The following is a 25,680-nucleotide window of genomic DNA, read 5'->3' as shown; positions in this document are numbered from 1 at the left end:
AAAGAACATCACATGGACAGAACATCCTCTATGCTCCAAGTATACCCTTTTCACAAGACATGTCATAATATTTGCCATCACAGGAATAAGACAGCAGTTCTTCTTTCCAGGTACCTGCCAAACCCCAAACAAACTAGGTGCCTCTGATCAGGGATCTGAAGACAAAGTTTATTAAAGGCCCACATATCAACATTAAAAAAAAGAAGCCAGCCCTTCAAGACACATCATAATTTGTGCCTTAAAACAGCAGCTTTCATAAAAATCCCAATATAGCCAAAAGACTAAACCTACAAACAGTCAGAAATAGACACATTTCTGTAAAGACAAACACCACAGTGTTCAGAACTGAATGGGAACCCTTTTCAGAGTTGCAGAGGCTGGCAGGTTTGTCTCCCAAAATGGTTTTAAGCTGGCAGGGTCCCTTTAAGAATACACATTCATAGGCTGCAGAGTTAAGAAGACACAGACATGAATGGGGGCAATTCATCTGATGTCTATTTCTCATGGCAAGCTTTGGGGGTCCTTTCTGCCTTTCAGCACACTGGTGCAAGCAAAGATGTGAAGGTCAGGGTTGGGAGAAAAATTTAGACAAATATTTCATAGACATTCCCCATATGAGGCATGTTCATATTATTATCCCCAGATAAAAGGCCAGAGTTGGCTCAGACCTTATGGCATACGTGAGTCCAACCTGTTTTAGAACTGAACTTGGCCCATTTGAACTTGACAGCGCAAATAGTTTTTAAATTGATAAGTAAATTATGGTTTTATATGTTTTATTGAATTGATTGTTTTTATGATGTTGTAAGCCGCCCTGAGTCCGCTTGCGGAGAGGGCGGGATATAAATGTAAAGTAATAAATAAATAAATAAATTTAAAAATGCTGAGAGGGCCTGATCAGCAGCACAACACGACCAGGTGATCTTGCCCTCCACACACAACTTTTCAAATGCTGAAACAGCTGTGAGGGCCTAGGTATTACTCTAGGTATTACTCTAGAACAGAGCAGCTGTCAAGATTCTTATGGTGCCAGAAAACTGGAGCAGCTTAGGAAGAAAGCATTTACCTATCATGCTTTTTCCTACCTTTCCTCCAAAGCACTTTGAGAAGCATAAATGGTTCTCCTTTCCTTCGCTTGATCTTTGCAGCCACCCTAAGAGGTAGAATAAGTTGAAGAGACTCAGGGTAGTGGGGAGGAGGTGAACCTGGGGCTCCCCAGTTTGACCTAGGCACCATACCAGTGAGCAAGGCATGCATCTTTTCCAGTAAGATGCTGGTGCTGCATACAGGAAGCCAGTCATTCAAGACCACACAATCTACAGGGCTTTCTTCCCCTTTTCATCCATCACAGAGTAGCAGCAGCTAGGCCGCTGCAGACAGAAATATTGGCATATTTGCTCTGTAAGGTTCAGCATGTCTAAGCATGCCACTCAGACGTCCAACTGGGGCCATCCAGTCTTTCTCTAAGACAATGAACAACAACAAAAAATGATGGCCTGCAGGCTGCACCTGGCTTTCCAGATTCTTTTTGGCCACATATACATTTCTCTGTAGTCAGCTGCATTAATATATATGTTAATATGTATGTATCAAGATAAGTCTGCTTTTATAACCTGTACAGTTACTAAGATCGGCAGGCATATTATGCAGCTGTGCCTATTTCCCCCTATTTTCTGCATAATTTGTTCTGATTCTGTTAGCCAGGAAGAAGGTCAAGCAACTACCAAGGGCACTGAAAGGCAACCCCCAACCATTGGAATACTATTTCAGCTCTCTCTCTCTGGTGTCTGGGATTACAGCAGCTGTTGACCACACCCTTTCAAGCACATCTTTTTAGTCTCCATACAGTTAGAATGGGTTTTATTTTTTGAAATGTAAGATTCTCAGGAAGCTGAATATCACAACAGTGCAAACAACCCATCAATAAGGTAGGTGCTTTGGTCTATGACCCCAGAAGGGGTCTCCTAGATACGTCCTTATAGAGTAAATTCTTCCTCTTTCATTCTCCCAAAGTCTAGGACACTTTGGGGGTTACTTGAATCCGGGGCTTTTTCTTGTAGCAGGAACTCCTTTGCATATTAGGCCACACACCCCTGATGCAGCCAATTCTTCAAGAGCTTACAGGGCTCTTAGTACTGAGCCTACTGTAAGCTCCAGGGGGATTGGCTACATCAAGGGTGGGTGGCCTAATATGCAAAGGAGTTCCAGCTACAAAAAATGCCCTGCTTGAACCAAAATATAGCCTTTCAATTTTTAATATGGGCTCCAGAGGTGGAGAGGAAATGATTCCATCCTTCCTCTGCATGGCAACCCTCTTCCTTGCTGAGTGCATAAGTCAGTCCCACTGCTCAATCCCACTGCACCCCAAGTGCTCAAGGATATGCCTGGCCTTCCCAGCTCTCAAGGGAAGCCAGAGAGAGAGAGCTGAAATAGTATTCCAATGGCTGGGGGTTGCATTTCAGTGCTCTTGGTAGTTGCTTGACCTTCCTGGCTAACAGAATCAGAATACTTGCTGGCTAGCTGGAAAAGTCTTCAGGGAAGAGCTGTTGGATTGATAAAGGAACTCAAAAGCATCCTGCAAAGGAGGCCCCAAACCCTATGTACATTTAAAGTAGTGAAAACAAACATAGGGTGTGATGTATTGACCATTGTCAAATATTTGAGAACAGGAAGAACAAGCATTTCTCAGACCCACTAAAGCAAAGCTCAAGCTAGAGCAGCTCTGAATCGCATGGGAGGCAGACTTGTCAGCAAACAGCACAACAGACATGCTCAAAGCCTCCCTCCAGCTTTGATTCCCAGCGGCTTCAGACCCCAGCGCTAAGCGCAAGCACAGGAAGGATGAGGGCACTGCATTTCCTCCCTCTGCCCACAGCAGTAGCATCTTAAGCCACTCTCAGCTGTGAATTTACTGACTGGCCTCCTGCAAGCCAATCCCTTGGAAGTAAAGCCAGAGCATCCCACAGGTCTGTGCAGGCAGGCCAGGATTCCACAGGCGAGCCACAAAAAGAGAAACTTGCTTCAGCATCTGACAATGAACCAGTTTAATTTGTTTTCAAAAGTCAGTTGCTAGCCCAGGTGCTCCTGGACTCAAAGCACACTCTCTACCCTTATGACTGTAGAGATGGACTAGAAAACGTGTGGGCAGGGAAGTCTCAGAATGAAGAAGCTGCACAACTTCAGCAGCCTGAGGAAGGAACTGAAATCCCCATGAACTGCAGAAGCAGAGTCAATGATGCAAAAATGACAGCAATGATAATTTTCTTAACTTGCATAATGCATATAGATAATCACATCCAGCTTTTCTTGGAATTGAGGGTTTTTTTACACCCAGCCCTGCCTTAAAGAAATCTTTCCTCAGGGAAGACAGCTGAGCTAGGTAGACACTAACTTCAGTGTATCTCATAACTATCAAGGCTTACTTTCTTTTCTTATTTAAAACTGGACATGCTCAGGTCAAACCTGCTCTTCAGAGGCCTACTCTTTGTGGATCTACATGAGACATTGTCCTGGGGATGCTTCCTAACTAGGAGGAGGCAGCTCCAGAGCAGCAACTCACAGAGAGGCATGATGGGCAGCCTCCTCTGAAAAACTGCTTCCCTGTAGCAAGAAGGTTTAGATGACTGACACATACCCAATGCGGAGATACAGTGGAATAACCCACTTCAGTGGGTAATCATAAGGATCAGAACAGTAAAGCAGGAAGAGAGAAAGTACACATGAAAACATGAAGTAGCCCTCTATGGCAATCAGACCACTAAGGTCAGTACTGTCTATACACGTTGACAGCAGAGCTTTTTTTTGTAGCAGGAACTCCTTTGCATATTAGGCTACACCCTCCCCCCCATGTAGCCAATCCTCCAGGAGCTTATAGTAGGCCCTGTACTAAGCCCTGCAAGCTCCAGGAGGATTGGCTGCATCAGGGGAGTGTAGCCTAATATGCAAAAGAGTTTCTGCTAAAAAAAAAAAAAAGTCCTGCACATTGGTAATACCTCTCTCCGATAGAAGGTCTTTGATGTCACCTATTGCCTGATCTTTTTAATAAGAGATGCTGGAGAGTGAATCTGACACATCCTGTATGCCAAGCAGATGCTCTATTGCTGTGTCACAGTCCCTTCCCAGCAAGCAGCAGCATCTGTGGATGGGTACTGAGGACTCATGGAGCTTTCCTTTATTTTATGGATGCATACACATAGATAACTCCTGGTACAAAGTTCGGGAACTCCTACTCTGCTTATCCGTTTATCACCAGAGAAGTGATATGCAGGAAGACCATTACGCTCATGGCTGCTGCTTCCTGGAAAACAGGTCCAGAAGGAACCTTCCCCACCACCTCAATGTCAGAATCTTGAGAGTTCAGCACCAGCCCAGGTCCAAGAGTTGGTAAGCACTAGCCCAGGTCCCAGTTGGTAAGGAAGGTTTGGGAAGCAGGGCACCTGCCAGTAGCATCCCTTTACCATCCAAGCCAAGGAAAAGTGACAAAGAGTTCGATAAGCCACCGGTCCCAGCCCAAAGCAGTCAAGCCAAACATTCAGGTAGACAGATATTACATCCCTTGAATCACCACATCAAGAATGTGCACACAAACCTCATATAATCACAAAACCTTCCCTTATTTGGACAAATAACATGCCAAAAAAAGGGACAATATATCAGATGCCCTCTAGAACCTCTGATCTGACTAGTGCTAAGAAATTGTGCTACAGTGATCTGGAAGTCCCTGGTTCAGATCCTGCCTCTTGCTACAGAAGCATCTTCAGCAAGTCTGTCTTTCTCAACCCCTGCCCGCATCTGCAATACAATCCAGATCTACTTTGCAGAACAACAAGGAATATGACAGCTAACATAAGTACTATATCTAAGCAGGTAGCTGTGCTGGTCTAAAGCAGGAATAGCCAAACTGCAGCTCAGGAGCCACATGTGGCTCTTTCACATATGTGGCTCTTGAAGCCCCCAGTGCCCCACTCTCTGGCTTGGAGAAGGCATTTGTCTCTTTAAATCACTTATCTAAGCCAAGCCAGGCAGCAACTTGGAGAATGCATTTAAAGTTAAAGTTGCTTTCTTTCTACCTCCCCTCCCTCCCCCCACATCTATTTGCTTTCCTTCCTTCCTGTCTTGCAGCTCTCAAACATCTGACATTCCTGTGTTGCAGCTTTCACACATCTGATGTTTATTCTATGTGGCTCTTATGTTAAGCAGGTCTGACCACCCCTGGTCTGAAGCAACAGAATAAAGTAAGAGTTCAGTCGCACCTTTAAGACCAAAAAAGTTATATTCAAGGTATAAGCTTCCGTGTGTTACACACAAACTTCTTCAGATACAATGAAATGGTAGAAAAGCATTCAAATTTATATACAGAGTTGACAAAAATGAGTTAGCATATAACATGATGTAAAGATTTTAAGACAAAGCAGGGACAACAAGCTAAGTGCACAGGGTTAACAGCTATATGGATCCAATTAAGCTACTGACCCTGTGCACTTGGCTTGTTCTTGCTTTGTCTCACAATCTTTACATCGTGTTATATGCTAATTCATTATTGTCAACTCTATATATAAATTTGAATGCTTTTCTCCCAGAAGTGTGTATGTAACACATGGACACTTATACCTTGAATAAAACTTTGCAAGTCTTAAATGTGCTACTCTTCCTTTATTCTGTAAATAATCTTTACTGTCTTTTGTAAATACTATGTAAATGCTAAGTCTTACAATTATGAATAATCTCCAGAGCAGAGGTTGAAAAACCGCTCAGAAATATCCTACTGGTTGTCCCCAAGCCTTTCTGTAGGTGACTCTTTCCAGTAAACATGCTAAATCCTAATATGCCACCAAGCAGAGACGAGGGAGGCTCCATGCCTGTCCTTTCTGAAGGAGGTACAAAGAGACCATCTGAACAGGACAGACTTACCAGCTCATCCAGATTCTTGAGGTCACACAAGGTTATTCTCTGAGTCCTGCTTGGGTAGACAGGCGACTGGGGCCCAAGATCTTCACTCATTTGCTCCTTCTCCAACTCTCCATAGGTGACCTGATCTCTCATTTCCTCCTCAATTTCCTCCTCCATCTGGATAAGCATGGGAGCCAGCATGCCAAACTTGGAGCCTTTCCTGGCCACCTCCAGAAGACAGAGGACAAAGTTCTTCTCATTCTTCTTCAGCACCAGGTCATTTGTTTCGAACATCAAGACATCCTGGATGCCCAGTTCCTGACGGCACCACTGGATGAAGTTGGAGATGTTATCCCTGGCAATGAAAGAGCCAGGCACCACGTTTTTTGCCTGGAAGATGACCTCCTTCTGTGGAATCTTCATCCTAGCAGTTGCTTCTGGGTGCAGCTGTTGGAACTCCAGAGCTATGTGGTTGACATTGTTAGCATGCTGGCAGAGGTCATAGCCAGTCTCCAGAGCATCCATGAAGTTCTCCACCTGGATATCAAGATCATAGAGGGTGTTCAGCCACTCAGCCAGGTCCTCTTTCATGGCGTAGAGATACTCCTCGCTGGAGCGGAATGGGCGGATGCTCTTGGAAGCTGCCGACTGGATGTTACTCTGGTCAGCCATCTTACATTCTCTCTTGGAGTGTTACTGTCAAGGGGAGGAAATGGGGAGATGCCACACATTAGAACAGCAAGAGAGGAGAGGAAACCATGCCATGTAGTTAGCATGGGCAGGATTTATAATAAACCTGCTACACTAAAGAATGCTAACTGTGGACAAAGTGGACATCTGCATGGCTTAAACATGTGAACCTTGTTCTTCTCTTAAGAACAGAGGGGGGCCACCCCTCCCCTGGTTGGTGCTCAGTTCCATGGGTTTCAAAATGTAGAATGCACTCCTTTTAGGTCCTTCTTTAAGAACGCAATGCCAGAAGACATGACCATTTACTTATATAGCTTTTTTAAAAAAAGATAAATTCGTGGAAGATAGATCTATCAACATCTACCAGTGGTGATAACTTAACAGGACTTCCATGTTCAGAGGCAGTATACCCCTGAAGAGCAAGTGCTGGAAACTCACAAAAGAGGCGACTGATCATTTATGCCCTCTTTGTATGTTTCCCAAAGACATCTGACTGGCCATTGTTGGAACCAGGAGGCTGGACTAGGCGGACCCTTACAGCACAATCCTAAGCAGAGACACACCCTTCTAAACATGGGCTCAGAAAAGAGTAACTCTTCTTAGGATGGCAGAATCTGTCTAATAATCTATCAGGGCTCTCCATGTATTCTTAGTAAACAAACAAACCCACTTTTTCAAAATTTGTCTTCCAGGGCTCTGTCTCTCAAAATGGAGATTCTTAAACACTTGGTAGCACCTCACCTAGGAAACCTTCAAAGGCCATGGGAGAGCATGAAAGGAGAGGCAAAACATCTATTCCACTTAGGAGCCACAGACCTCTTTTTAAACTCCTGTTCTACTCAAAAGTTCAGCTGGGGCAGACTTACTCCCAGTTAAGCATGGCAATTGTCATGCTTTTAGAAAAACCTCTTCTGCTCCCTTTGTTCCCCCAGGGTGTCTCCATTCCCTTCTTTTGGTTTGTGGGGCATTCTGATGGAAGGGGAGAGGGAATGGATGGCCAGCTAAAATCCTGGGAATATTTCCAGCCCTTGAACATCAGGACAATGTTTTTTAACAGGGAGAACAAGGAATTTTTCACGACACAAGAATCCCACTGACTGGTATTGTGATCCATAATCCAGTTAAGCCAAGTCTGAACATTTCAGCAGAACTGGGTGATAAATCAGTCTATCCAAGAAGAGAAACTGATGCTTCTGTGGAGGGGGGAGAAACATTGCTGGCTGGGCCAGAGCCCCAATTCTTTTCAGGTGCCTAAACAAACTTCTTTTGGCTCAAGTCTCCCTGCCTAGTGGATGACTCATATGTTGTATTCAGGAGCCAGCTTGCTGAACTGTATTTCCCATTCAAAGTCTGTGAACTTTAGAGAGAAAAGGGGAGGGAGGACCTCTTTGTACACGCTGCTGTTCTTTGTCTATTCACACTGCCTAATGCTGGGAAAAGATCATATAGGCTGGTTACTTAATTAAACACAGAGATCTGTGTTTATAGGCCAGCCATGCTTCATCTGAGACAAGACTCAGGGATTTCACCCCTAGGGTGGTGGTGGTGTTTTTTTAACACCAGCTTGTACTTAGACCGGGAACTAGATGGAGAAATTAAAGTACATATGAACATGTGCAGAGTGCCTTGTGATAACCCCTACTAATTTTACAAGGAATTTGTGGGGAAGGGAAGGCTATGACCAATGGCCAAGCTTTTTAACTTTTATGCATTGCAACACACTTGAACACTGTTTTAACAACATCTTTTTCATAGCATAAAGCTTTTACCTTATGGACCTAATTCATGAAATAGAATCTATCCCTATAAATATTTGTATGGGCTTCATTTAATGGCTGGGGAGCCCATTTATTGATCCCCAAGCATCATCGCGCCCTTAACCCCAACCTTTAATCGTGGTTTCTATTTACTGGTTGTACCAACTTGAAAAGACTGTGAATTATACAAAGAGCTAGTGTGATGCAACAGTTGAACATATGAAGCTGCCTTATACTGAATCAGACCCTCGGTCCATCAAAGTCAGTATTGTCTTCTCAGACTGGCAGCGGCTCTCCAGGTTCTCAAGCTGAGGTTTTTCACACCTATTTGCCTGGGCCCTTTTTTGGAGATGCCAGGGATCGAACCTGGGACCTTCTGCTTCCCAAGCAGATGCTCTACCACTGAGCCATCGTCCCTCCCCCCCAAAAAAATCAGTATTGTCTTCTCAGACTGGCAGCGGCTCTCCAGGGTCTCAAGCTGAGGTTTTCCACACCAATTTGCCTGGACCCTTTTTTGGAGATGCCAGGGATTGAACCTGGGACCTTCTGCTTCCCAAGCAGATGCTCTACCACTGAGCCACCGTTTGAACACTGTTTGAACACTGTTTGAACACTGTTGAACACAAGTTTGAACACTGGACTTGGTGTAGGGAGACCCTTCTCAACTAGGAAACCCAGTCTTTAGTCTAACATTTCTTCCCAACCAAGATCTCTTCTAGTACCAGAGGTCAGCTGGGAAGAAAAGTGCCTGGGAGTGATGAGAGCAATCCATAGCTCTGAAGACATCTGGCTCTCCTTAACCAGAACCGGGGCCTTCTCCACTCTGGCTCCTACCTGGTGGAACTCTTTCATCTGCCCTTGTGGGACCTTATGCATTTCCGCAGGCCGTGTAAGGCAGAGATGTTCTGCCAGGCTTTTGGCTTTGAACAGCAATGGGTACCATTCTATCTGGCACTCCCTTCCCCTCTCCCACTCTTTTTTCCCATTCATTATAGGATAGTAATACATATTGTATATTTAACTGGCACCATACTGATATAATTTTTAACTATTTTAACCTTGGTTTAAAATTCTATATTTTGTTAACTGCCCTGAGCTCTGTGATTTCACAGAAGGGCATTATAAATCTAAATTACAAATAAATAAATACTTTATTGTTAAAATAAAATGGGGAGGAGGAAATGAAGCTCCTTGGAGAGAGGTCATGCTGAAAAATCAATGAATCAGGTTCAGGATCCCTCTAATTCAGCTTCCTGCTTCTACCATTGGCCTGGCAGATTCTTCAGGGAAAGTTACAGACCTTCTTGAAGATTATAGAAAGAATATGGTATTTGAGGGATATACTGCCTCTGGACTTGGAAGTTCCAATTAGCTGTCATGACTAACAGCTCTTGACAGACCCATTCTCCCCAGACCTCCCCATTCCCTTTGGAAAGCCACCTAGCAAGCTAAGAGGCACACATATCACTTATAGAACCATGAATTAACATGTAAGCTGCAAAGACTGCATGGCCCAAAGAGATAACAGCAATCATCTTTCCCGCAAGCTGCAAGCGTAAGAAGCAAATCCACAGGGAACTTGACAACGGCCTAAATTAGACATGACAATGGCAGACACATTTGTTCAAACCTTGGTTTGCCCCACTTACATATAAAGCAGTAAATGTGTGTTGGAGGGGGGGGTGTCTGGATCTCTGCAGAGCAAAAGAAGCAAGCAGAAAAGGGAGACGGAGCCATTTCTGCCTCCCCCTGAAATTTATTTCCTCCCAATCAAAATCTCTTCTAGCACCAGAGGTCAGCTGGGAAGAAAAGTGCCAGGGAGAACAGACTTTACAGATCTAAACTACAGGCAGAAGCATGTTCACACAGTGTGATGCAGTGGGCATCTCACACTAACACCTGGAAAACCCAAGTTCCAATCTCTACTCACAGTACTGACTCACCTTGGACCCGGCATTTTCTCACCCTAACCTACCTCATAGGGCTGTTGTGGAGACAAAATGGAGAAGAGGAGAACCCACAACACCTTGAAGGAAGGGTGGGAAACCAATGTAATAGACAGGTGAGCACCTGCCACCTACAGCCCTCTAACCACTCTGCTCTGAAGACTGGGCACCCCACTTGCTTCTTTGTTTGTACACAACCAAAGCAGATCCAGATCTAACTAAACAAGTTGCCTATGTTGCATCTAGGCTGCCTCCGGGCCAACCAGGTGTGGGTTTGCACACTCACTCAACAGCTCAAAACAAACAGAACCACAGATCCATGACTCAGGATTCTGTTCTGAAATGTGTCATTTGAGTCAGAAAGCTGATCCGACTCCAAAGGGAGCCCAGGCCAAGACGCACCAGCCCTTGCTAAAACAGAGAGGAAACAGCCTCTGGAAGAGGAGAAGGAAACTGATAGCTGGTTCAGACAAGCAAGTCCATGTTTTGTTGACTGAGGCATCAAGTGGAGAATGGCATGAATGAATGAGCCACCACAGATGGCATTTTCAAGTCATGCTCCTGTGGACTCTCAAATGCAAAACTTTTTAATGGTTTCACATAGGCATATTCACTGCTATACTACCTAATGATGACTTGCATGTGTGGATGGACATCATAGGTAGAACTTTCCTATCCCCACAGTTATTTATTTATTTTTAAATGGAGTGCAGCCCCACATTTTGGGTCCTCAAGGGCTGATTCACATCTACTTCCTCAAGAGAGCACTGGGTGATGAACGTGTGAACTGAATGCCATTGGAAAAACATATGGCGTTCAAGGCATCATAAAGTGTCATTTCTGTTTGATGTTCAATCAGCCCATTCACACATGCAAGTTATCACCCGGGCCTTCCTACAAACAGCCCTGCCTGACCCAAGCATGCTACAATCTAGCACAGAGAACTTCAGTGATGCACACACCTGCGTAAGCCAGCCGGCGCCCAGTCCACACATTAAGCTGCAAGTCACCCAGAAAGTCATAAACGTGTGATGAGACTCGACCCGCATCTCCGTGATGGTCTCTGGGCTCCCTTCTCCCCAGATTAAGGTGGGGGCGGTGATCCAACGCGGACCCTCCGCTAGGGTGGGAGGAGCCGTTCAACCCGCCCAGTCGTGGGAGCTGCAGCCACGCGTCATTCCGTTTGCCTGCTTTCCCACGTGTGTTTTCTTCCGGGAACTTTACAGAAGGACGGCTCAGCGATTTTGTTTCGACCTCCACCGTTTGGGCTCGAATCTTCAAAAGGGGGGGAAAGAGAAGCAGGCCGGCAAGTCGAAGGGGGGAGGAACCGAGACGGTGGAGAAGATTCTCCCCCCCCCTCCCTTTTCCCGCGCCACGCAAAGACTGGGAGTCTTTCCCAACCAAGCACGACGCAGCCTGGCCGGCCTTTGCCTGAGACTGCAGCGCCCAAGCCGAGCCGCAGCTGGGAGGCTCCGCCTGCCGCAGGATCTTCTCTTCCTAATTGCTGGCTGGGAATTAATCCGCTCAACTAGGAGCCTGCCCGGCTGGAAGGAAAGGAAGAGGTGGAGCCGCCCGCGCCCGGGGAGGGTCCTCTGCTCCCCGCCAAGGTTACTCCAGGTAGGCAGCGCCCGGCAATCCGCCTCCGGGGCTCAGCGCCTCCATCTCGCGTTGCGGCAACGACTGTTGTGCGGTGCAGAGCAGAGCAGGGCCGGCCCTCCTGCTCCTTCTCCTCCTCCTTCCCGCTGCCGGCGCCTTGATCTCATCCGGATCAGAAGCAAACACGCCCATCCTTCTGCTCGGGGTCAGCGCCTCGTTTTTCCTAGGAGTGCCAAGTCGGCCACTGGTTAGAAAAAGCAGCTATGCGTCAGGGATGGATTTGTGCAACGAGGGAAAGGCACTCTGCACGTGCTCAGAGACACGGATTCTTTTGTTCGCGAATTCGGGGGCGAACTGCGACTCACACCAATTCAACCTTAAGGAGAGAATTGAAGGGAGCTTTTGTTTTGGAAAAGGTCATTTCCCCCAGCTTGCCAGAGAGGAAAGCAAGCTTTTGTAACCCTGCGCATCCTTCCTTGTTTCTCCCCCCCACCAATGTTAGGAACTGGCTCAATACGTTCTGCACGTGCTCAAGGACATCACTGCTATTACTTGGAATGTGCCTTGGATTCAGATTCTGTGGTGGGAGCCTGAAGATAACTTGGGAATGTAAAGATCGGAGGCATTCTGTAGCGGTCGTCCTAGCCTGCGATCCTATGCATGATAACTGTGGGAATTCGTGGACTGCTGCCTGCCTTCTTAGGTGAAACCTTGGAAGTGAAATTGCCCCTGAAAAATAGCGATAAGAATCTGCCTCTTCTTCTTCACCAGCAGCATTTTCATTCTAAAATGAATGGTGCTGCCTCATAGGATTGCCAGCTCCCAGTCGGGAAATTCCCGGAGGTTTGCAGGGTAGAACATGGAGAAGGGACCTCAGTGGGGTATAATCAAGACTTTTTTGTAGAAAAAACCCAGCAGGAACTGATGTGCATGGTAGGCCACACCCCCTGATGCCAAGCCAGCCTGAACTGAGTTCGTGTGTGTTCTTGCTCAAAAAAGGCTCTGGTATAATGCCATACATTCCACTCTCCAAAGCAGCCTTTTTCTCCAGGGGAACCAATCTCTGTAGTCTGGAGAGCCGTTTTAATTCTGGGAGATCCGGGCTCCCCCTGGAGACAGGCAGCCCTATTTCCAAATGACCTGAGAACCATGGGGCCTTGCAGTTTTGCTGGGGATAGTGGAGTGTGCCACACATACAACTGCCAGGGATCTCGGGGTAGTGCTCTTAAACTCAGCCAAGATCAGCAGTGCAAAATGCATTTCCTTTTCAGTGACCAGAAGCTTTCCCTTTACTACTGAATGCATTCCAGTGCCTCACCCTGGCAATGAAAATACTCCCCAGGGCTTGGTCCTGGTTAAATTAAGCACACCCACCCTCCCCTGCAGGGTGCTGGGCTAGATTTTTCTGTTCCTCTTTGGGCGGGGAGAAGAGTTTTGTGCTTCCCTATTGCTATGGAAACTCCCTGGTTTTCCCTCACCCTCTGAGAAACACACATGTGGGGGTGGGGATGGAGAAACACTAGCAATTGTAGAGGTGTGTGTGGGGGGGGAGAAAAATACATCCTTTTTTTTCTCCCCTTCAGCTTTGGAACTGACCCAGAAAGACCTGGAAAGTAGCGCCAGCTCTGAATGTTAAAGGGACAAGACTTCTTTATTCCTCTACTGCAGGCAGGGTTCACAGGCCTGAAGGCCCTTCCTGGGTGGCAAAGTAGAGCTCCGTGACGGAAAGCCCAGTCTTGACAAGCAGGAAGCCCTGTTCAAGGCTAATAAGCCTGAAAAATAGCAGAAAAGACTAACAACAGTTGTGGCAGGGGATGACCTTTCATGAGGTGGGGAAGGCAGGACCAGATCTACATATTCTTTGAGGGGGAGCAAAATTAAAAAATGGCGCCCTCTTATGGGCCCATTCTACCTTATGGGCCCATAAAATAGAATGGACTCCATACCCAATTTTGCAAAAAACCCCTCTGGCGGCGCCTGGGGCAAGCACCTTCTCTCCCCCCGCCCCCAAGATCTGGCCCTGGTGGAAGGGACCCCAGTAGGATATAATACCATAGATTCCACTCTCCAAAGCAGCCTTTGTCTCTATAGTCTGGAGAGCAGAAGTTTCATGAAGAAGTGAGCAGTGATTCATGAAAGCTATGTGTACACTGTCACAATTTTGTTTAGTCTTTAAGGTACTACTGGACTCTTACTCTTTTCTACTGCTACAGACTAACATGGCTACCCGTCTTGATCTATAAGCCTGGAAAGGTTTTCTCTGGCCCCTGAGAGATGCTCCCATCTGAAATTGACAATAGTGGAGGAGATGGACCGATAATCCAACTCTGCATAAGGGAACTGAAGAGATGCAGTCAGTGTTATTGGTACAGTACATAATGGAAACAATTGTGGCCAACTCATCCCTTAAGAGCAGGAGCAAAGTGGGATATTAAATCAGCCATGAAGCAAACTTGGGCCAGTGGGCAAGCCTGTACTTGTTGCTGTCATCACTGTAGTCCAGGGCCAAGTTGAATGGGCACTGTGGCACTATCAGCACTTCAGGGACTGCCTGGCTCAGCTTCACCCTGGAAACCTGCTGCCCTCCGTGAACATTCCCAGGAAGCTGAAGGGCTAGTCCAACCCTGCTCAAAAGCAGCTGCCCTCTTCCACCGCACTCTCTGTCCCTTGGCCACCTCATCTCCAATAACAGGACTTTTGGAGAGAAGAAGAAGACTGCAGATTTATACTCCGCCCTTCTCTCTGAATCAGAGACTCAGAGCTGCTTACAATCTCCTATATCTTCTTCCCCTACAACAGACAAAGGGCTCTCACAGCAGCTGCCCTTTCAAGGACAACCTCTGCCAGAGCTATGGCTGACCCAAGGCCATTCCAGCAGCTGCAAGTGGAGTGAGGAATCAAACCCGGTTATCCCAGATAAGAGTCCACACACTTAACCACTACATCAAACTGGCTCTCCAGAGCAGATAGAAGCAATCTTCTCCAGCAGTGGGGGGGTGGACAACCATTTCAGTGAATTTGGGGTACTATTCCGAGGGGGGCAGAGCAGGAGACAGACAGATCTGGTCCGACTGGTTGGTTGGTTGCAGTCCCACCAGAGATTCTCTTGCACAAGCCCCTTTGGAATGGATTTCCGTTTGGATGAGGCCTCTGCAGGAGGACTTGCTGTGTCCCCATGCTAAATTAGTGCATTTGAAGTAGGGTTGTCAACTTCCAGGTGGTGCCTGGAGAACTCCTAGAACTACAATTGATCTCCAGGGGACTGAGATCAGTTCCCCTGGAGAAAATGTCTGGTCTGGAGGATGGACTCTATGGCATTTAGCCACCGAGTCCTCCCCAGGCTCCACTTGCATATCTCTAGGAATTTCCCAACCTAGATTTGGCAGCTCTGCTATGGAGCCATGTAGATTTCTCATGTATCAAAATTTGAAAGTACCAGTCCTGGCAAGGGGGAAGGTGGCCCACAAGGGAAATCTCAGAGCCTGCCTCCTTTGTGGCTTCTTCAGAGTTCACCAAATTTCTCTGAGCTGCGCTTTCATGTCAGATAAAAGGCAGACAACTGAATTGTCTTTCAGTGGTTGTGAAATGACGTGGGCAGCCATGGCTGTCTGACTCAGGCCCTACCTCTAGATAATATCTTTGCTGCGTTAGTGTTGCTGGCTTTCTAACTTTCTGTCTCATACATTGAAGCAAAAGCTCTTTGCGGAATGGAAGAGGCAAACTGTTATGAAAGGCTACAATAGCACTTGTAAGAAATGGTGCTAGTTTACTAATAAGAATTCTACTAACAAGTGCCATTTTATGTATTTAATAGAGTAAAAGCTACACAACCCCATTGGTGAAGCGAACATGATGTAACGGAATGTCTGTAAATATTCTAACTTCTGAATGGGAAGGGTCAATCATGAATGATGCTGGTCAGGTCTGTAAAACTTGTGCCAGGAAAATGAAAGATTAGGAGGATCTGGAGACAAGAAGGGGCGAGAGAGAGAGAGAGGTAAGAATGAAGTGGGTCTGATGGAATTTAGGGGGCAGGAGTGAGAGAGAACAATAAAGTCTCAGGACAGGAGGAACTGTTAGTGGGAAGGGATGTGAAGACTTAAGGATGGCACAATTTTTAGTGCCATACTAATTAGAACTACTTCCTTCTATATCCACTGAAGACAATGGACTTGGAGGGGTATAACCCTGGATAGGATTGCATCGTGTTTTGTTTTAGAATATTCTTCTGATACTTAGCTTTAAATATCTATTGTAATATTGTTTTGCAAAAAGACCACCTTTCTGCTCAGAATATATATCACCTACACACACATTTCCTGAGTTTTCAGAACAAAAGTTCAAGATGGAAAAAAAATTAAGTTTGATTTATCTTTCTGAAAATTTGATACGAGGGCTTGCGCAATTCCTCCTATGACATAAGGGCTCTGATCATTCTGACAAGTGAGAGCTGTGGTGGCACCATTTCTGTTTCAATGAAGGGGTTTATAGCCTCCCCCACCCATAATCATGTTTGTCTACTCTGTCATCAGAAAGGAGGGCAAAGTCCCTTCCTCACCCTCTAGTATCTTTTCTTGGTAATACTGAACTAGCTAGGGGTGAGATGATCTTTTCCACACAATGTAATTAACGTCTATGCTTCTTGCAGTGATGTAGTTTTGTGCCTGGCGTGACTTTGTCCATGGGATCACAAAGAGTCAGACTCGACTGTGCAACTGAACAACAAAGTTCTGTGCAGGTTAGAAGACTTGATTGCCATTCTTCTCTCCATGATGCTCCACTGAATGCTGGGAATCTATCCCATCTCCTGTTGCAATGTTGTTCTCCAGGCTTATAAAACTTATAAAAGGAACATTTTAGCCAATGCTTTTTTATTGGCCACCATAAGTGCTTTCACACACACTAAATAATGTACTTTTCAGTGCACTTTGCAACTGGATTTTACTGTGTGAAATGGCAAAATCCACTTGCAAATGGTTTGGAAGTGGATTGGAACTGCATTATTTAGCATGTGTGAAAACACTTGACTGTAAAGAAAATGTAAAAGTTAAATATAAAATTAAATATGAAATTTGCTTGAAATGCCTGAACCTGAAATTATAATTTTGTATATGCACAATAGCTTTTATGCACAATAGCTTTTCTCTCCCACATAGGCTTATCAGGCATTGTGTACTTGCACATTGACTGAAATACATGCTGAACCATACTAAAACAAATACTAAATAATTGAAGGCATTATTGCTCTCTTTTGCATCACATACAGCTTTAATAATTCAGCACACCCTGTAATATAGGATTCAAGGAAAGGTAAACCAGTCCGTTTCAGCAGCCCCAATAACTGTGAACGGGACAGCATGCAAGCTTTCAAGCTAACACAGAACTCTGCATCCGAACCACTCTGAGATTCAGAGTGGTATAAATTTTTTAAAAATCTCAGTGATCATGGCAAAATTACTTATTGAAGCAGGCCTCAAATGGTTGACTATGCCACATTGTCCTGCTGTGAAAGGGAGTTCGTAAGCAACAAGACATTCACTGAATGATTAAAAGCTCATCTGAGCCCTCTCCAGCAATAGCACCACCATTAGCAGAAGAGATCTGCAGGATCCTATCCCGTGTGTCTCTGCATGAGTCACTGCTCTGGGCTTGCTTCCTCTCAGCCAGGAAGGATGCCTGGATCAGTGACTCATGCAGAAGAAATGGCTCCTTTGAGGGTTTGTATTGTTTCTAGCTCAAAAGTGGTTTGGGGTACAAAAACGAGACTTTCAGCCCTCCAATTTTAATTCAGAAAATGTGTGCCTCAACTATCAGAAGGTATGGAAATATGGAGCAAAAAACTTTCCTAATGAATTTACCCAGAGAGAGAGCACTTTGCTATGAGGGGAAACATCCCACTGGAGAATCATGCAGAGCATTACACATCTTGTCCAGCACTGAATGGAACTTGATTGTGGCTGATGGGTTAGGGATTATTGAATTACTGCTTTAGAATGGACCAAATGGACACTTGAGTTACGCCCCTTGCCCAGGGATAGGCAGATCTTGGTGTCCTGCTGCACATTGCCCTTCACAACCCAACACTGTGCAATCCACAAGAAGGAAGCAGGTGCAAGGTTTGTGGCCTTGGACTCGCAAGTTGTACTTAAGAACATAAGAACATAAGAGAAGCTATGTTGGATCAGGCCAACGGCCCATCAAGTCCAACACTCTGTGTCACACAGTGGCAAAAAATGTTATATACACACATACACTGTGGCTAATAGCCACTGATGGACCTGTGCTCCATATTTTTATCTAAACCCCTCTTGAAGGTGGCTATACTTGTGGCCGCCACCACCTCCTGTGGCAGTGAATTCCACATGTTAATCACCCTTTGGGTGAAGAAGTACTTCCTTTTATCCGTTTTAACCTGTCTGCTCAGCAATTCAGCGAATGCCCACGAGTTCTTGTATTGTGAGAAAGGGAGAAAAGTACTTCTTTCTCTACTTTCTCCATTCCATGCATTATCTTGTAAACCTCTATCATGTCACCCCGCAGTCGACGTTTCTCCAAGCTAAAGAGTCCCAAGCGTTTCAACCTTTCTTCATAGGGAAAGTGCTCCAGCCCTTTAATCATTCTAGTTGCCCTTCTCTGCACCTTCTCTAATGCTATAATATCCTTTTTGAGGTGCGGCGACCAGAACTGCACACAGTACTCCAAATGAGACCGCACCATCGATTTATACAGGGGCATTATGATACTGGCTGATTTGTTTTCAATTCCCTTCCTAATAATTCCCAGCATGGCGTTGGCCTTTTTTATTGCAAACGCACACTGTCTTGACACTTTCAGTGAGTTATCTATCATGACCCCAAGATCTCTCTCTTGGTCAGTCTCTGCCAGTTCACACCCCATCAACTTGTATTTGTAGCTGGGATTCTTAGCCCCAATGTGCATTACTTTGCACTTGGCCACATTGAACCGCATCTGCCACGTTGACGCCCACTCACCCAGCCTCAACAGATCCCTTTGGAGTTCCTCACAATCCTCTCTGGTTCTCACCACCCTGAACAATTTAGTGTCATCCGCAAACTTGGCCACTTCACTGCTCACTCCCAACTCTAAATAATTTATGAACAAGTTAGAGCATGGGACCCAGTACCGAGCCCTGCGGCACCCCACTGCTTACCGTCCTCCACTGCGAAGACTGCCCATTTATACTCACTCTCTGCTTCCTGTTACTCAGCCAGTTTTTGATCCACAAGAGGACCTGTCCTTTTACTCCATGACTCTCAAGCTTTCTAAGGAGCCTTTGATGAGGAACTTTATCAAAAGCTTTCTGGAAGTCAAGGTAAACAACATCTATCGGGTCTCCTTTGTCCACATGTTTGTTCACCCCCTCAAAGAAATGCAACAGGTTAGTGAGGCAAGATCTTCCCTTGCAGAACCCATGCTGAGTCTTCCTCAATAACCCGTGTTCATCAATGTGCCTACTCATTCTGTCCTTGATAATGGTTTCTACCAACTTTCCCGGTATTGAAGTCAGACTGACTGGCCTGTAATTTCCCGGATCTCCTCTGGAACCTTTTTTAAAGATGGGGGTGACATTTGCTACCTTCCAGTCCTCAGGAACGGAGGCAGATTTCAATGAAAGATTACAGATTTTTGTTAGAAGATCCACAAGTTCAACTTTGAGTTCTTTCAGAACTCTCGGATGTATGCCATCCGGACCCGGTGACTTATTAGTTTTTAATTTGTCTATCAGTTGTAGGACCTCCTCATTTGTCACCTCAATCTGACTCAGGTCTTTCAACACCCCTTCCAAAATTAGTGGTTCTGGGGCGGGCAAAAAGTTCTCGTCCTCCACAGTGAAGACGGAGGCAAAAAATTCATTTAGCTTCTCAGCCATTTCCCTATCCTCCTTCAGTAATCCTTTTACCCCATGGTCATCCAAGGGCCCCACTGCCTCCCTGGCTGGTTTCCTACTTCTAATATATTTGAAGAAAGTTTTATTGTTGGTCTTTATGTTTTTTGCAATATGCTCCTCATAGTCCCTTTTTGCCTGCCTGATCACAGTCTTGCATTTGATTTGCCACAGCCTGTGTTCCCTTTTACTAATCTCACTTGGACTGGTTTTCCACCGCTTAAAGGAGTCCTTCTTACCTTTTACAGCTTCCATTACTTTGTTCGTTAACCACGCAGGCCTTTTCTTATGCCTGTTTGTGCCTTTCCTAACTTGTGGTATGTATTTTATCTGAGCTTCTAGGATTATAGTTTTAAATAGCGTCCAAGCTTCCCCAAGGGTTTTGACCGTATGTACCTTTCCTTTAAGTTTCCTTCTCACATGCCTCCTCATCTCAGTGTATTTACCCCTTTTAAAGTTAAACGTGGTTGCTTTCCTTTTTGGTTGTGCACATTTTTCCCCACTGGTAATCCTCCAGATACACAGGGCTCTACTTTTCTAGGCTGGGGCCATCTTAATGACCACATACATTCATGCATTAGAGACAGGGAAAGCCTGACTTCTTCAGTTTCAAAACCCCAAGAGTTTTGTAGCAGGTGTGTATTCTCTTTCTAGTGACCTCTGGAGTCTTGGAAGACCTCTCAATAGCCCAGGAATACAATGGCAAGCTGAATGTCTTTATTTGTATGAACGGAGGGGGGGAAACTAGGTTGTATTTTTAGGGCTGCAGACAAACAGTAGCTTTTGAGAGCTGACAGTTGTCTGAGAGAGGCTTCACACATATTCAAAACCATACAAAAACCAGCCAGACCAATTTACCTGAGGCTGTGTAAGCTATATGCAGGACAAACATCAATCCTTTCCCCAAACTGCTTTCAACTCTCTGGAGGAGGAAAAACAAAGCTATGATCTTTCTTCAGCCTAAGATGATTTCATCCCTGCTGCACTGCAAACTTGGCCAGGATTTGTCAGTGGCTGAGTCATGACTTCATTGTTAAGTTGGAAAGTTAAAAGAAAAAAATCCGGCACAGCAGCTGTTCAGAGGAACATCCTGATGAGTATTTTTTTTTTAAAAAAAAGAGGCCCTGATATTTGGAAGCAAGAAGTGTCTGGAGCAATTCTGCAAAATGTGAGATTACGTCCTTCCTGTTCACTCAAAATGGAAAAGGCTATATTTCCCAGTGAGCAAAACCAGCTAAATACTTTAGCATTGATCGTCTGTTTTTGACTGTTCAAAGCTTGGCGCTCTCTCAAGTTAATGCAGGGCTTCAACACTGGCCCATCTCAACTTAGCTAGGAGCAGAAGATCAGTAGCTACAGAAAGCTGCCATTCAGGGAAGCTTCACCATACAGACAGAGGATCTTGACCTGAAACCCCCTAATAAATGATAACCCCCTAATAAACGTCCAGAATCCTCAGTGTTCCCTCCGGGAAACAGTTTGAAAAGCACCGATCTTGGCCATACTCTGTTGCAACATGGTTTCCTAAGCCGCTTATGCTTTTCCCAGGGCCCTTCCTAGGCCAAACTCATCTCCATATGAGCAGCCCAGAAACCACACTTCAAGCTGCCATTGGCCCATCAAGGTCAGTATTGTCTACTCTGGCTGGCAGCAGCTCACCAGGGTTTCAGGTCAAGATCCTGTCTGCTTATCTTTATCCTTCTGTGACTTTAGGACAGCCCAGCCAATCAATGTCAGGGGTTTCAGTATCACTACAACATGTCTCTATGTATTTACACAACAGACTGTCTTGCCTAATCCTAGGTTATTTTGAGTGTCAAAATAGCTGAGCACCCAGCCTCCATAAGGAACTTTCCACTAGGATTAGGAAGTACACTCTGCCTCTAAATCAAAACGGAAAACAGAAGTCAGCAGGAAAGAAACTGGAGCCCTCTCTGGTAAGGCAGCCTCTTCTCCTATATTGTCATATAATAATGGACAAAGAGTTCCTGATTCATTAAATGGAAGTTGCCATGGCAGGGCAGAAATAGCTCCCAGTGCCCTTTTAAAACATTAACTCTGCAAGAATTCCTGTGAAATTGAATTATGGGAGCACATTTTCATTGCTGGTAGCAGCCAGATGACAAAGCAACTCAATAGGAATACACACAGCTGCCAATGCAAATAGGGCAGTTCTCTGGAATGTTTTTTATTGGTTAAAAGCAGGGCTTTTTTTTGAGCAGGAACACAGTTCTGACTGGCTTGGTGTCAGGGGTGTGGCCTAATATGCAAATGAGTCCCTGCTGGGTTTTTCCCTACAAAAAAGCAGTGTGAAGCAATGGTGACATCAGGGGATGTGGCCTAATATGCAAGTGAGTTCCTGCTAGGCTTTCTCTACACACTCCGAGTCCTGGTTGCTCCAGTGTAAAAGGTTGTTCTTGAGAAACATCACTAGGATGCTCATGCTGGGTCCCATGCCTGTTAGTAATTGTTACACAACTCTCACAATTCTACAAACGTGGGTTTACCCTTTTCTTAGCTGCAAGAGATTTGCGTTCAAACCACAGATTTATTTTGAATTCCTGGACTGCCATTGATTAAGTTTACGGGGCAGACTCACATTTATTTTAAAAATCCTAAACATTCACATTTGTATTGTGTATTATTTTACCTATTTAAGCAGTATCATTATGTATTTAATTTAATCCTTCCTCAAAGAGCACTCCCCTCCATTTTTTTTCTTTGCAACAGTTAAATTGGACTTCCATGGCAGAGTGGGGATTTGAATCAGGCTCTCCTGTCACACCACACTGTCTTTCCCCATAAAATAACTATATAGCTTGCCACAGAGATATTTGCAATGTTATGTTCCTGAGGCTGCAGTTGATGCAGTTGTTTAGGTGTAAGCATCACTGAATACAGTAGGACTTATTTCTATGTAAAAGTATACTTGTGTTTCAGCTGGGCAAGTAAAGTAAGCAAAAAATTGGAGAGGGGGGGCAGACTTGCAAGGGAACTCTGCACTTTTGTGACAGGCCCAAGGTCTACTATGGAAGCTTCTGTGGTAAATGTGGAGATCTGAACTCAAATCGCCCAGGATCCTCATCCACTGCTTTATTTACTACACTGTACTTGCTCAGCACTCTTCTTCTGCATGTGTCCCCCAAGGCAATAACAAGCAGTGCTGAAAGTGCAAGACCCACGTTACCCATGCAGAATTGCATGTGGTTCCTGAGCCACAGTTTGACCACCTCAAATCTAGTCTGTTCAAGGCAACAAACACAGTCATCATCTTCTCCTCATGAACCTGAGGCACAGAGAATGACTGACCTAAGGCCATCCCATGAGCTTTATGGCCCAGTGGGAATTTGAACCTAGGCCTCCTCAGTCCAGTACTCTAACGGTACTGGATCTCCTCCTGACCTAAAGCAGTGCCTCTTGTTCAGTGTGCTATTAGTTAATAGGGCAGAAAGTGGACTGTTTGTCTCAGACGCACACCCAGCTTCTTGTATGGCTTCTCCCAATGTGTATATATGTGTTTGGAGAAAAGGTATTCCAAAGTGAGTCTTGATCCGCACTCAGCTTCTGCTCTCGTCTCTCCTCCCCATTTCCCAGAAAAATACCTTGTTGTGAAAAGGCAGACTGCAAGTCTTGAATTATTAACTAGCGCTAAGGCCTTATCAGTCTGCTTACCCTCCAGCAACAGCAGCAATGGAAAACCACCCTGGAGGATTAACCATCAAGGCATAGGACCCTAATTCAGCACAACTGTACATCTTACAAATTGCACATATCATGCTTTACCACACAAAAGCAGAAGCCAGATCCCCACCAAGGCACTTATCGTTTACATTGACAGCTGAGAGGAAAAAACAGGTGACACAAGCAAATGCAACTAATATGCAAATACTTGTTAGTGCTTAAATGGTAAGGATTTTTTTTTGAATGCTGTTAACAGCACAACAGTCCTGTAAGGTAGCCCGTATTAATAATCAAGTGCCTTCAAAGGTCAGCCTTTTTGTGGCCAACCCTCATGGGGTTTTCAAGGCAAGAGATAAGCATAGGTTGCTTGCCATTATCTTCCTCTGCACAGCAACCCTGATCTTTCTTGGAAGTCTTCCATTCGATTACTGTGGCAAACCTGCCTTGCTTCTGAGCTCTGACAAGCTGCCTAAGTGCACTATATTCTGCCCTACCCCCCCCCCCCCAAAATATTGTTCTTTTCTTCCAGGAGTACAGGTAGGTTGGCACCCTCTCTGTAAGCCTCAGGGAGAAATGAGGTGCAGGAGTTATGGAAGTTTTAATAAGTTAGCTTTGAATTCCTACCTATTACCAATGGGGGAAAATATTTTGGACGCCACCCTTATTTCTTAAGTACTAGGAATCAAACATTCTATAATTACAATTACCCAACTTTGCAACAATAGCAGCTAAGTACAGGATAATAAACTGATTATTCTTTAGCTGATCAGGTAGGTTGTAATTTGTGTAGATCCGAAGTTGCTTTTGCAGTTTTCTGTGAACCACCTACATGTGGCATTTATTTGCTTTTGTGACAGTGAAAGGATTCTGGCCAATTCTCAGTGTACCACTGGAGCTTGAGTCAATTGTTCAAAATTAATCCTGGGCAACTGGGTAACACAGAAAGACATGGTAAGGCTTTCCCAGCAGAATTAATGATTGTGTCACATTTAATCAGTCCATGGCAAACACAAGTGCCAAAGCAGATTATGTGAAGAAGAGCCGAAGGGAGAAAAAGGTGTCCTTCTGCCTTTCTCTCACTCGTCTGTGAACTCTTTCGAGAAACACGATACTTTAAAAAGCAAAACAAATTGCTCTAGAAGGGAAAACCTCAACCCCTATTTTAAAATTTAAATTTCTTGTAAGAATGGAAACTGCATTTTTCCATGGGCAGACTGCCACCTAGTGGCTACAATGGCTCAAGGTCTGCCTGTCAACATTAACTTCAGAGATAAAAGCAAACCCAGCTAACATTCAATTTGGTTTCATTATAGCAAGTTTTAGTGGCTCCAGAGAGAGACTGGCAGTTTTGATGAAGACATGTATTTTCCACTACCGATTATAGAAAAGGCTCCCCCTCTTTTAGGATTGGCATTTCCCCCCCCCCCCCCAGTCTCCATTTGTACACCCTGGGGGCATGATTCTGCCACAAATGTTGCTTCCACAGGAGACAAATGTCCAATTGCTATCTTGGAATATTCTGAAGGGAGATACAAGCTATTACCCCCTTGCCACTTTCCTTCTTGTCTCCTAAAGAAAGGGACCAGGAACCTTCCCTCACAGTAGGCGCACACACTCATATTTGCTCAAACATGCAGCTTGACTTTCTTTGCATGGCCATTTCACTGACAGAAAAAAGTACACAGAGATCACTAAGCCATGAAATGGGATTCTGAACACAATGAATAATTGGATATTGTAGATTTAGGTTCAACCCTTTACTTAAGGGGACATTATGCGGGGTGGCAGAAGCTCTAAATCTAATAAGAGTAGCTGCAAGGATAAAAGGCTATAATGTTCTATTGTACTAAGAAAGTTTAATACTAGTGCTAGATGGGTAGACATGCTACATTTGCAGCAGAAAAATGGAACAGTGGTCCAGTTGCACCTTCAATACCCATATAAAGGCAATTTTATCAGTTGTGGTGGCTGCAGTTACCTTAAGACTTAAATGTAGAGTACACATATACTCAAACAAGACAAAGTCATTATCCAACTTCTAGATTCCATTCCTCTTTTGAGTGAAAAGGAGCCAAAGTTTATTATGCCTAGATTAAGATGGTGGGAACACATGCTTTTGCAGTTGGATTGCCAATCTCTAAAGTGAGCCTGGAGTTCCCTTGGAATTATAAATGATCTTCAGACTAGAGATCAGTTCCCCTGGATGATATGGCAG

General features: G+C 45.0%; 1 protein-coding gene across 2 annotated transcripts in view; it reads right to left on the bottom strand.

Annotated features, from left to right (window-relative positions):
* GAS2L1 (growth arrest specific 2 like 1) overlaps positions 1-11,600 on the bottom strand; it is a 56,667-nt gene extending 45,067 nt beyond the window's left edge. For both annotated transcript variants that reach the window (XR_009555961.1, XM_060249356.1), the window contains exons 1-2: positions 11,245-11,600; positions 5,911-6,585 (exon numbers count right to left, since the gene is read on the bottom strand). Coding sequence is in view for 1 of the 2 variants with exons in the window: in XM_060249356.1 (XP_060105339.1) it covers positions 5,911-6,561 (651 nt within the window). In the remaining variant the exon portion in view is untranslated. The remainder of the gene's footprint in view (positions 1-5,910; positions 6,586-11,244) is intronic.
* Between the last annotated feature and the right edge of the window lie 14,080 nt (positions 11,601-25,680).

Source organism: Heteronotia binoei, chromosome 11, assembly GCF_032191835.1.
Source record: "Heteronotia binoei isolate CCM8104 ecotype False Entrance Well chromosome 11, APGP_CSIRO_Hbin_v1, whole genome shotgun sequence".
NCBI lineage: Eukaryota > Metazoa > Chordata > Lepidosauria > Squamata > Gekkonidae > Heteronotia > Heteronotia binoei.
This window is presented reverse-complemented; position numbering and strand designations above follow the sequence as displayed.